The 13,426-nt window shown below is 40.7% G+C and overlaps 1 protein-coding gene across 6 annotated transcripts in view; it reads left to right on the top strand.

Annotated features, from left to right (window-relative positions):
* The first annotated feature begins 2,674 nt into the window (after positions 1 to 2,674).
* rsf1a (remodeling and spacing factor 1a) overlaps positions 2,675 to 13,426 on the top strand; it is a 31,663-nt gene continuing 20,911 nt past the window's right edge. For 4 of the 6 annotated variants that reach the window (XR_010929032.1, XR_010929031.1, XR_010929030.1 and 1 more), the window contains exons 1-6: positions 2,675 to 2,944; positions 6,194 to 6,285; positions 6,648 to 6,740; positions 6,844 to 7,049; positions 9,008 to 9,126; positions 10,543 to 10,650. Coding sequence is in view for 3 of the 6 variants with exons in the window: in XM_067595532.1 (XP_067451633.1) it covers positions 2,791 to 2,944; positions 6,194 to 6,285; positions 6,648 to 6,740; positions 6,844 to 7,049; positions 9,008 to 9,126; positions 10,543 to 10,650 (772 nt within the window). In the remaining 3 variants the exon portion in view is untranslated. Of the gene's footprint in view, positions 2,945 to 3,000; positions 3,476 to 6,193; positions 6,286 to 6,647; positions 6,741 to 6,843; positions 7,050 to 9,007; positions 9,127 to 10,542; positions 10,651 to 13,426 lie in introns of those variants that run through there. The other 2 variants (XM_067595533.1, XM_067595534.1) reach the window with 2 other exon arrangements.

Below are 13,426 nucleotides of genomic sequence, written 5' to 3'. Positions count from 1 at the left end.
TGTTAGAGCTTTTATCAGTGAAATCAAAATCACGATGTGACCCGTAGTTTGTATTTGTTTATGATGGATATACAGCTGGTCTGAAAAGTTAGTCTCGAGAGGGGGATTCTTCCTGTGATTGAGATATTTCCAACAATCCCTGAAGGCAGCATCCCGTCCTGAGCAGCGTGACAACATGCGCAGCGGGCAGCGGCAGCAGACTGATTTATACTTCAAATATTTAAAATACGAACTGTACAGATAACAGACAATTAATCTTTGCTAACAAATCATGAGAAATTAAGTTAAAGAAGCGTTTGTAGCGTCAGTTCCGTCGTTCACACATCTCTTATGTTTTTGAGAGAAAATGATGCGCAGTTGTGTTACGACGTTTCTCGGTGTATTCTGGGAACATTTGTGGAATGAAAACCAAAACCATTTTGAACTGTTGATGTTATTCTATCGCGATGAATTCTGGGCATTTCTCGCTCTGGTCCTCCCAACTTCTCTCAGCTGCGTCAAGCTGCTGTCAAACATCCGCTATGAGACCGGAAGTCGAGAGTTTCATCTCTCAATAAAATGTGTATAGACACACAAAAAAACATAAACATCTCTTTGATTATCAAGGCTGCAACCAACAGTGATGGAAGAAATATTCAGATCCTTTACTGGTTTTTCACTGCTTTTTATAAGATGTAAAAAGCCAAAAAGGTTGGAGACCACTGGCTGAATTCCATTTATTTTGTTGTTGTTTATATTTCTTATCGGTTAGCTTGTTTTCTGCACTGCTGTAACATGCAAATTGGTAATCTAGCCACAAGCTAATTGTATATAAAGTAGTGTAAACTAGCTCCACCTCCAGCAGCTACAACAGTAACATGCTGCTCTAACACTGATGCTTCAGTTTTAATAATCTAATGATGTCATATATAATAATATATCAGTCAGAGGGACCAAACCACTACTTTTACTGCAATACTTTAACTACATCAAGCTCATAATACTTATGTACTTTTACTGTTGCAGGATGTTTCATGCAGGACTTTTACTTGTAATGTAGTGTTTTAACATTGCTCTATTGGTACTTTTACTGTAATAAAGGATCTAAATAGTTCTTCCATCACCTCAGTGCTGCTCCTGCTGGCTCCCTGCAGGATTTTCTGAAGGATTAACAACATGAGTGCTGATTTAATAAAAACCAAGAGTGAAAACAACTCGTGACTGCCTTTCCCACAACATCAACAGACTCTTTTCATGCAGGATTTTTACTTGTGAGACTATAAAGTTTTATCTTAATTGACTAATTGATGCAGCTCTACAGCTTATCACACAAAACAATATTGTGAGATTTTGATTGATTGAATTATTATTTAAGTGTTCTGAACCTTTCTGGCTCCCAGCCCATATGGGCTTACAAGACACTGAACAATAATAACCAGGACGGCCACATGATAGATCATGATGTACATTTCAGAACATTCAGTTTACATGGCAGAACTGTCCTGTTATGATGGATGCAGTGTCGCCAAGACAAAAATCTCCATATTAAAAAGCCAAAACTCAACATATCAGCTTCAGACAACTCCACCCACACCCTCAGATCTGCCAGCAGCTCGCTCCTCCAGGCCACCCAGTACTAAGCTCCGCACCACAGGGGGATCGAGCCTTCTGCTCTGCTGCACCACGCTGGTGGAACAGCCTTCCTCACCGTCTACGGGCAGCACAGAGTTTAGACTCTTTCAAAAAAAACCTTTTCTATTCAGGATCTTTTTAATCTTCTTAGTCCTGAAATATAAAGTTATTCTTCTCAAAGTCAAACTCTTCAGGCATCTCTTCACCAATGTCTCTCTTTCTCTGAATGACATCTTTATCCTTCTCTCTCTCTCCTGTGTGAATAATGTCTTTTCTTGTCTCTTCTCCTCTGTTTGCATGTGCAGTCTGTCCTCCTGCCAGGTCTCCATGGTGATGGAGGTCGTGTGGCTCAGGTCTTATTCTGTTCTGGTGGCACCTTGAAGCTGCTCCTCGTCCTCTTCATCACAGTGCTCATATATATATATATATCATAAATCCATTATAATTTAGTTATCCTGTTCCATGCTGTAATTTGTGTTCTATTCTCTACACACACATATATTGCTTATCTGTCCAACCTGGGAGAGGGATCCCTCCTCTGATGCTCCTCCTGAGGCTTCTTCCATCTTTTCCCTGTTAAAGTTTTTTTTTTGTTTTAGGGAGTTTTTCCTTATTTGAATCGAGGGTCTGAGGACAGAGGATGTTGTATTTCAGTACAGACAGCACAGTAAAGCCCCTTGAAACACATTTGTGATTTGTGATGTTTGACTATACAGATAAAATTTGACTTGACTTGATGTTGTGTGTTCTATGTTATTAATACTGTAGCACTCTGAGTTTCACTATGAATGAAAAGTGCAGTACATGCATTATTATTATTATTATTATTATTATTACTATTATTATTATTATTATTATTATTATTATTATTATTATTATTAACCAAAACAAATCAGTTGGCTCTTCTCAAACAAATAATTCCTCAAGTCACTGTACAAAGAGCAATAAAATACTAAATGCAATTCATCCTGGACAGCACCAGGATCACACATGTGTATTTTTTGCTCATGTTTACTCCCCAGCGGATTTATTTTGAGATGTGTAAGCGGAAGGTTGTCGCTCTCCTTCGCTGTAACTTGACGCCGGCGGCCGCTTCACTGCCTCCATTCATTTCACCCGCACACAGTCGCATCCTCGCAGCGGCGGGCCCTCCCCTCCTGTTTCTCTCCGCCTGGAAAGATGGCTGCTCCGGCGGTGGTGAGGAGCTCCGGCCCGGCGCTGTGCCCGAGCTTCGCGGTGGTCTGCTCGTTCCTGGAGCGGTACGGAGCGGCGCTGGACCTACCCGAGATGACTTTCCCGCAGATGGAGAGGTATCTGCGGGACAAAACGGCAGGTGAGAGAAGCGGGGAGGGCGGTGGGCAGGGAGAGAGAGAGAGGGAGGAGGAGGAGGAGAAGGAGGGGGGGGGAGCGCTGCTTTTCAGGGGAGAAGAAGTGGTGGAAAGCTGCGACACTCGAAACCAGAGGAGAAGGGAAGGGGGGCACTGCTACCTCCACCACCATCTTCATCATCTTCTTCATCATCGTGATGAGGAGGAGGAGGAGGATGATGAAGAGTGTGTGTGTGTGGCCCGTCTGAGCAGCATCACATTAGGAGTTTACTCCGTCAGTTTATGTGTTGTTTTCCGGTTGTGGCAAAAAAAAAAAAAAAAAAATCTGAAAATTAGAGTCAGTCTCTCTTTGAAGAACAACCATTTTGTTTTGCCCAAGTTTTGTGTGAAAACAGTCAGTGAGAGAGAAACAGAGGCTGCTAACATGAAGCTAACTCCAAACAGCGCACACTTCACCCCCGTGTGGATGTGTGTGTGTGTGCTAAAGTTACGGGAAACGGGGGCTGCATAATTTGGCACGGCGCCTCGAGCTTGTGGTTTGTTTTTTCAGTTAATCAAGTGACAGGTCATCGATAATGTTGTCACGGCTGGTATTGATCAGTTAAACTTGGTGAGGGAGCCATGATGCAGCACTGCCGAGTGACCACACACACAGGCAACCAGTTAGCTCCGGACGGTTGTCAGGTGTAATTTTTCACCGGCCTTGCCTCACAGGCAGCCGGACTAGAGTGTCTCCAGCGTGCCCCTGTGTTTATGTATCCACCGTGGGCTCAAGATAATGACATTTTCTTTCCTTTCGCCTGTATTTTAGGCAGCTGTTACAGCTAAGCGAGAGATGTTCGCTGAAAACAGTGGATGTTAATTTTTGGCCGTTGGAGTGGCTGTCAAATCTGCACATGCGCAGTAGGGGTCTACTAGCTGCTGGCTAGCTAGTGAAGCTAGCATCTGGGATTCCATCAACTTTTAGTCAAAGTAAAACACGGAGTTCTACAGTTATATTATTGAACACTTATCGATTTATCAGGGAGACGTGTTTCAGACTCGTAGGTGTCGTGTTAGCAGCGTCCCTCTTTCTTCTTGCTTGTTAGCGATTGTTTTCAATTACCGTTAGTCCCACGACGCTGAAGTTAGCTTGGGATTCATGGTTAAGGGAGCAGGAAAGGGGAAAAATAATAACATTCAACGGCTGATTCTCCGTTTTTGCACCACGTACACTTGTGAAAACAGTGTCAAGCATCGTAGCAAAAGTCTTAACGCTGTTTTAACACAGTTTCGTGGATCCTTTATTTTTCTTATGAAAACAGAAAAAAGGGCGATTCACTGCTTCCCCCCCACATCCAGGTTAAAAAACACAACACTTAGACTAAATCTTAATAATAATCTAATGAGTCTCCTGGTGAATCTAGTACAGATTTGACAAGTCTTAAATATATAGGTTATTGATATATACCTGGTGTAATATGGTCTGGATGAAGAAAATATAGTGAAATTACCCTTTTTCAGAAGTGTAAGTGGTGGAAAAACAGAATCAGCCATTGAATATCATTATTTGTTTCCCTTTACTCTCCCCCTAACTTTTCCATTAACCCAGAATCTGAAGCTAACTTCAGGTCTGTTGCTTACGTCGGCTTCCAGCTACACCACATACAGTAGAATAAAGTTAGATATTAAACAGAATATTTAAGCCGTACATCAGCTATAATGTGTCTGTGATATTTCAGAGTCAGCCATAATTAACTGCTCTTTCCTACTCGAGATGATGATAATGTGAAAACATAGAAGAAAATCAGTTTACACATGCCAGCAGAGAAAACTGGAATTCCTTGTAAATTCAAGGACTTCATAAATGTCTCACATCAGCAGTGGTGGAAGAAGTACTCAGATCTTTTACTTCAATAAAATTAGAAATATCACAATGTAAAAATACTCCAATACAAGTAAAAGTCCTGCAATTAAAATCCCACTTAAATTAAAGTACAGAAGTATTAAAAGTAAAAGTATTTGTTTTGTGGAAAATCCACCACAGTGACTGATATATTAAATATGTTTAATAAAGTACATTATTAATAGTGAAGCATCAGTGTTAGAGCAGCATGTTACTGTTGTAGCTGCTGGAGGTGGAGCTAGTTTCAACTACTTTATATACAGTTAGCTAGTTTAGTCCAGTGGTTGCCAACCTAGGGGTGGGGCCCCTCCAAAGGGTCAGCAGATAAATCTGAGGGGTCGTGAGATGATTAATGGGAGAGGAAAGAAGAAAAAACAAAGTTCTCAAATCATTCTAATAAATGTTGTGGAAGTATGAGGTACTTGAGTAAATGTCCTTCTGTTACATTCCACCACTGCACATCAGACCACACACTGAAGCCCTGCTGTTGTGTTGAAAACAGTCTTTTTGCTATTATTATATGACTGTGTTTACATTTACACAAATATTTACACTGTAGATTTGAAAGAAGAAGGAACTTCTTATCTGTTGAGCAACATTTGACTGGAAAAATCAGGGAAACAATTTCCTGATAATGTAAGATCCTCTTAAACATATTTTAAGACATCTAAAAATACTTTGCTGTCATCCATTTGTTTACCACATTCTTTCTCTTCACAAGAAGTTCAGTTATCTAAGATCAAATTTCTTCAAATTATATCCACTCCATCCATATCAATCTATAAATATGCAAATATTTTCCTTTCAAAAGCTGAAATGCTGAACACAAGATGTCTCCTACTTCACTGAAATTCTCATTGTGTCTGCAGACAAATTGCATATTCGACCACAACTGGCTCCCAAACTAGTTGTGGTGTCACAGTTCTTCAAGTCTCTTAAACCAACAGTCAGGTGTCCATATGAACAGTGGAAGAGGTTTTTCCTCGCTGTAATCATTCCTCCTGTTCATACTGGATATTAAAAGATCCTTCAAATGTGCTTTCAGTGGAAATGATGGAGGCCAAAATCAACAGTGTGTCCACAAGAGGAACTTTGGCACTAAAAAGACTGTAACGTTGAAAGATATCTACTTGAGTCGACTGATTTGGACGCTGAAGCTTCATATTAGCTTCAGATAAACTTTTTAAATACATTTTGTCCCCCATCACTTCCATTGTAAGAGTTGCAAGTGTTGATTAATATCAAATGCCAATGCCTTGTTGAGTTTAGTTCTCATTAGAAATCCCCTAAAATACCACTGAAATGTGCACCAAGTGTGGATGCAGATGAACAGAGTCGTGTTTCTAACCATCCTGTGTGTGTTTTCTAGTTCCTAAACCTCTGGTGGAGCTCCATGTGAAGCTGCTCAGAAAACTGGGGAGGTCTGTTTCAACTGACCGCTGGGAAAAATACCTGGCCAAGGTGAGGGCTCTATGTATGTATGTATGTGTTCACGTTCAAAGATGACTTACTGAAGAGGTTCAGCCATCATTAAATCCAGCTGTCTATGGATGCAGAGCTCACACGGTGCTTCTACAGAGACCACACAGCTAAAATGAACTGTTCAGGTTGGGCAAAGTGTTAGTTACCGGGGATGGGATGCAGTTACGGCCCCCTGTTTGTCATTTAGGATGATAACAAAGGTGTGTTTGAGCTTTAAGAGGAGTGACGACTTAAGGATTTCCCACTAACTTTAGGGCCTTATGTGTTCAACAGATGAAGAAATGTTGAAAGAATGTGTGTGCAAATAGGCATGCAGTAACTTTAATCATTGTTTCCTGTAGGTTTGCCAGGAGTTGAACAACACCTGGGCATGGGAGCTGGAGCAGAAGGGCTACCAGGAGATGTCCATGGAGTGCAAGTCAAGCATCCTCAAAGTACGACACTTCCTGCTTTTTACTTCATGTTTTTAATGTATCCAGAAGGCTGAAACATCTGCAGTCAAAGCATTTCTTTGTTATCATTTTGTTTATCTTTCAGTATCTCTGCGAGTGTCAGTTCGACGACAACCTGAAGTTCAAGATGGCGATTAACGAGGAGGACCCAGAGAAGATGCGTCTGCAGCCTGTAGGTCGGGACCGGCAGGGTCTGATGTACTGGCTGCAGCTGGACCAGGAGCAGAACATCAGGCTGTACACCGAGGAGCAGGACGATCTGGACGGATCCACCTGGAACTGCATCGTCAGGTAGGTCTCCTGGTCACCTGTAGGGTTATTCTTTTAGCCTGGATCGGTCCGCTTTAGCCGTGCCGCGCCAACCCGTGATGAAACGCCTGTTTGTCCTGGAGACCAGAGCTGTTTTTAAAAGTCTCTGTGTTCAGCTCTCTGTACTTTTGTAGCTTCTAACTGAAGTTTTGTGGTTTGAAGTTTAGTTTCTCCCCTGCGTTCCTGTCTCGCGGATATCTGCTTTATTTTACTGTTTGCTGATCGCTTTCAGCTGCGTCCGAGCCGCGTTAAGTTACTGCTGATGAAAACCCAACATTCCCTGCTTTTGGTGCTTCATATTAAAAGCCCCATGAAATGAAAAGTCCTTGTAGTTAATTATTCATTTATCTCTTGTTATATGCCAAATATTTGTCAAATAAAATCAGTATCAGAGTATTTTCTCTTCCTGTAAAAAACGGTTTCAAATGTCTGATGACTCATCCTGCACTCAGGGGCGTTAACGAAGTTAACGAGTAGCAGCCACACCGGTCGTATAAAACCACATTTCACCGTTTTGTGGGTCGTGTTATCTAACAGAGCAACAATGGAGAGAAAGACAGGAAGAGATGTGTGTTTTCATTTCCAAAACAATGTGGCTGAGATTTAACTCATTAATTTCTCCCTTGTCCTCCGGATCTAACAACAGGTGACTCAACTCTGTAAGTCCTGCCCACTTTTTAACAGCCCGATCCAATGCAAAGGATTTTTGTAAGTTCTATCAGATCCTCCAGAATATCCTCTATAGATTGGACCAGACAGTCAGCTTTCTCTGTGAAAGCCACGACTCAGTGGAACGTCCTACCTGATGATACGAACAGCTGCAGTTCAACCAATACGTTTAAAACCACATTAAAACATCTGCTGAAAGCTGCTCAGCTCTGTAACCTCTGAATCTACATTTCATCTCATGAACGCAGATAATCTTGGTTTTAATTTCACAAGCTTAGATTATTCATTTCTAGTTGACATTGTGGGTGTGTGTGATGTGCTATTATGTGTAGCTTTGTATTTTGTATTATGTGTCCTGTGTCAATTCAATTCAATTCAAATTTTATTAAGGACACAACTCATGGAGGGTCTATAGCACAATAAAATACAAAGTGTAAAGTATAAAACACACACACACAAAAAAAAATTTGTGCTGTTATATGTTTTAATTGTGACCTGCTGAAGGGACTGCAGATGAAAATGAGCTATAAGCTAAACTCCGGTACATCAAACGGTAACATTTAACACTCTACATGGTCCCAATAAATACATAAATCATTTAAACCCCTCTTGTAAAATCAAATATTCTGTTTCACTGGGAAATACATCACAGGACAGAAGCTAAAGACGCTTTAACTTCCATTTCACTGGAACTTTAAACGCTTTTAAATGACAAAATAACTGAATTAGCAGAGCTTTTCTACAATATTGTAAAAACAGGTCGATACAACAAGATCTGGAGATATTTGGATCTATTTTTTCCAGTGAAAAACGTTTGATGAAGAGCTGTAGACGACAGGCAAACAGCTCACCTCTAACAGGTAAACAGCTTCCTTTACCTTGCTGTACTGTGCAGTGGAAAAACACTGGCAGCGTGCCAGTTCAACTCCACTGCTCCCAGCATGGCTCAGCGTGACTACCCTCCAAAAAACAATGGAAAAACGCTACTGGTGTATCAGAGAGCGGCACCAGTGTCTCAGGCTGCAATCATGTCTCTTGTTACTGTTTTCTCTGCTAGTAAAAAATATGAGCTTTTTATAATCTGGCTTGGAGGAAGCTGAAAGTCTCCTCACTTCTCCTGAATAGTTTTTCCTCTCTGGATAAAAAGGCTTCAGTGTTTTATCAATTCACTGAGTCTGTTCACAAACCTGCCCCCCCCACCTCTGCCTCCTCCTCCTGTTGTTGTTGTTGTTGTTGAGCTGGTTTCATCTTGATCCCGACTGTCTCCTCAGGACTCGTAACGACCTGGCTGAGGCTCTGGAGCTGCTGAAGGCCCAGGTTGAGCCAAACCAGAACCGGGACCAGAACCAGGCTGGATCCAGGAGTGCCAGCCCCACAGGGAGAGATGCAGGTATGTCGGGTGAATGAGTAGATATTACTTTGAAGCGTAGGGTTTATATTATGGATGGACATGTTGGTGATGATTTAAAATTAAATTTTAAAAGAGAAAACATATTTAAACCCAAAAAGATTTTTATGTCTGTAGATGCAACTAAAAGCTGTTAACAGAAGTGACAGAATAAGTTCCAAAAGGGCAAAAAGTGACCAAACTATCAGTACATTTACATTTAAGTGACAAGTTTCTCCAGAAAGCTGATTCCTTAACTGTCATGTAAACCAGAAACCTGGCTTCCATAATCAGGGTAGAGGATCAGAGAAACCTGGTTCTCCCAGGTAGATTTCTCCTGGAGAACACAGATTAATCTGCCACGTTTACAGGTAACCAGGTTTCTGATCAGCTTTTTACATCTACATGTGCAGAACAACAGACTGCAGACAGGAAGCGCTCAATAGCAGGATGTGTCCTCGTATTTTACACCAATGCATCCAAAGTCTGACTAAAGCTGAAACTGAAAGCAGCCTGTAGAAGTCTAAATAAATCAGTTTCCACCACTGAAGGTTTGATTAGTTCAATTCAGACACATTTGCACTTTACAACATTCTGGTCACCTAAAAAAAGTCTTGTTTAGGTTGAACTAAAAGACCCTCATAAGGAGTCAGATGTTTATTTCTTTTTCCAGTAAGTATATTTTGTTTTAATGGTTTTAAGCCTGCTTTTCACTAGTGAAAATTAGCATTACCATTAGCACCATAGGCTGTAAATGCACCGCCCTAACCAAGCTAGCAGCTCTCGTCCATATATGGTCACTGCTGCCTCCAAAAAATCCAAGATGGTGACGGTCAAAATGCCAAACTTGAGGCTTCAAAGCAGGAATCCATAAACAAACGGTTGACGTCACCATGGCTACGTCCATTATTTTTATACAGTCTACGTTCCAAAATAATGTTGGTGGTCGGAGAGAAATCTGGTTACTGATGTGCTGCATGTCGACGCAGATTTACAGTAACCAGGTTACTACAGTGCATGTAATCTGGTTTCTCTGAATAACCTGATTACTTAGATGCATGTAAAAGCAACATATTAATGTATAACATAAATAATCTAAAGTTAATCAAACCACAGAACTGAACTGTGCTCAGAGAAAGAAAGGAGCTGATCAAAAAGAGGTGCAATACTGTTTTTTTTTTTTAAAGCATTAAAACATTAATTGAAAATAATCTAATAAACTGAAGTTGAAAAATTCAAAAGTCCAATATCACACCACAGTTTCTGACTTGTCGTGTCAATAATGGGTGAAAAAACAGCCCAAGATTGTTAATGAGGACTGGATTTAATTTGTGGGATGAACCTTTATTCCAGAAACATTTTCACCACAACAGTGTGTGTGTGTGTGTGTGTGTGTGTGTGTGTGTTATGGTGATTTAGGGGACGAGGTCACTGGAAACACCAACCCTGAACCCTCCAAGACCTCCGAGGAACACACTGATGGCAAGAAGGTCGACCCTGTGAAGGAAGAGAAACCCCTCAGACAAGGTGAGATTTATGACACTTTTAGGTTTAGTTTCATCAGAAAGGCAACTTTAATCTGAGACTAACAACATTTTTAAATTAAGTCTGTAAATTTAATGGTATAATATGTAATTATTCCACATTAAAATGTCTAAAAACAACTAGACCTATGTTATATATGTTGTTGAGTTGTGTACTTACATTATCCCAAATGTTTCCAACAGTTTTCAAACTCAGAGAAATCTGTAATTTAATCAAAGTAATGGACCGTTTCATTTGGTCGCCTGTCAATGGCGTCATACCTCCTCTACCAAAGAGTAAACACGCACAAGATGCATACGGCGGCGCTGTGTTTGTCCGCTACAATGGCGTCTACCAAAGAGTAACTTACACACATACAAGATAATACATCGGCGTTGTGGTTGTTCCACACAAACTGTTATAAATGGACTTTTATTCAGTTTTAAGCCACATTTTCATGATAAATTTAGGTGGTTTTTAACTATATCTTTTAGCCGGAAGAAGGATTTTAGTCATTGGACGTCTGGATCTTAAGTTATCAGAGAAATAAACTGGACAAACGTTAGCAGCAGCTCGGCTAAAAGCCCCTCCAGGAAGTCCGTTGGTCACCAAACATCGTCAGAGAAACACTGATTTTTTAGGTGAAACAGCTTTAATTAGTATTTTAATGATTTTAATCTGGGTGTACGTTTGTTCTGGAGAGGAGGAGACCTCTGCGGGTAAAAACATCCCGACTGATGAACACTGGAGTAATCCTATCCCGGTGAAGCTGGTTATTTAACAACAAAGACAACAATTCCCATGATCCCTTGCTACTTCACACCGTCATCACACTCCGTCTTTTGTTATTGTTTTGACTGAGACCCCTAGCGGCTGAAATTACATATTGTGTGTTTAAAGTCTGTAAATTTAAAAACATGAATAGATGATTGAATCTGATGTACAGATCTTATCATCTCTGATGCATGTAAAGTGTTGAGTTAAGTGTACAATAGAGAGCGAACAAGAAACGAGTGATGACGTACAACCATGTTCCTCAGCCAGACTGAAGCTACAGATGTAGCAGCATCTTAAACCACCAGGATGCCAGACTGACCTTTGGTGTTTGTACCGTTTCAGGGTTTGTCTCTTAACGTCCGGTCGCTGTTTCTGACTAAAGTAAATACAAACCCCAAAGTCTCGGCCCTGATTGGTTCACACAGCCTGCCGTACTTTTCTCAAAGTTCAGAACACATGTCCACATATTTGAGGAGGTCATGTAGGGCTGGGCGATATGGACAAAATCAAATCATGATATTTTTAACCAAATACAACAGAATTGTAGGGATGACCCTTACTGACCATTAAACAATAGAGACCGGAGCCGAAGTATCAAAATTCAACAGAATTAATTATTTTGTACAAGAAGGAGTGTTTCACAATGCAACACACAAAGAAAAAGGCTCCCAGTGGAGCACTTATAACAGGGTTTCACAGTTCTTTTCTTAATCTATCAAAATACAGACTCATAGATAACGTCGTGTCTGTTTTCAGTTCTCCTGCTCAACTGACCCCCAGATGACATGTCTCACTCTGTCTCCAACCCATTTTAATTTCTACATCTTCCTCTTTACAAATATCATACTGAACTTCCTTTAACCTCAGCTGATGAGTCTGCTGATGTTGTAGAGGTGCAGTAAAAAACAGGAACAAGTCATCATGATCTAGATAAAACAGTAACACTCATACACAGTGTAATCATAATTTTTGTAACAATGACTAATGGTGGTTTCACCAAATATTTACACAATGAGATTTTTGATGAATAATCATCAGTAATGTGGATATAATGACTAAGTGGGTAAATTAAAGAAGAGCAGTCTGGTAAGTTCAGAAAATGACATCATTTTACTGTAATGCAGCCATTAAAACCAGTAAAAGACGACACTTATGATATATTACATATCCAAGATCTAACACGGTATCTAGTTTCATATCATGATATAATATCCATATATTGGCCAGCCCTAAGATCATGTGACCTGACACAACCGCATCCAGCACACATATGAGATTTAGGCTGCGTTCACACCAAATCAGGCGGTTCAGTGTTCAACTGCAGGGTCGAGCGGAGGTGTGGAGGGGGGGGGGGGGTGTGGGCGTGTTTATTTGTGCTCTAGAACGTAACCGCTGTGAAACAATCAGAAAATAATGTTTTATTGATCTGATTCACCGGCTTTCTCGCTACCAGCCCTCCCTCCCTTCATTCACTCTCCAGCTCGCTCAACCACAGCTGCTCTCTCGCTCTCTTTTTCTCTCGTCTTTTTTAAAATGAGTCTACAACTCTTGTCAGTCTGATCTCCCGCTGGCTGTGATTGGCCACCGCAGCCTTCAGCCACAGTGACGTCAGGTTGCGTTTCTCCAAAAGTTGACTCTGGCTCAACTCTCCGGCCGCAGTCTAGGATGACTGGCGTTTTCTTCACACCGCCTGATTTGGTGTGAATGCAGCCTAAAAAGACTTTGGAGTCAAATTACATTCAACATTAACTAGCTTACAACTCTGTTGCTGTTTCTATGGTGAAAACTTTCAGGAGCTCTGATGCTAACGTAGCACTACGATGATGCAGGTTAATAAGTTATTAACATAACTTTAATTCTTAAGAAATGATCCCTAAACCAGAAGTCTGTTTTTAACTTAAAACACATCTTTTCACCTAACTATGTAATGTGACATTTTATATATAAGTTGGAATAATTAGCTTGTTACACAATAAGAAGCTCATGCAACGAGAAACTGGAC

Source organism: Thunnus thynnus, chromosome 7 (assembly GCF_963924715.1).
Source record: "Thunnus thynnus chromosome 7, fThuThy2.1, whole genome shotgun sequence".
NCBI classification, from domain to species: Eukaryota; Metazoa; Chordata; class Actinopteri; order Scombriformes; family Scombridae; genus Thunnus; species Thunnus thynnus.
This window is presented reverse-complemented; position numbering and strand designations above follow the sequence as displayed.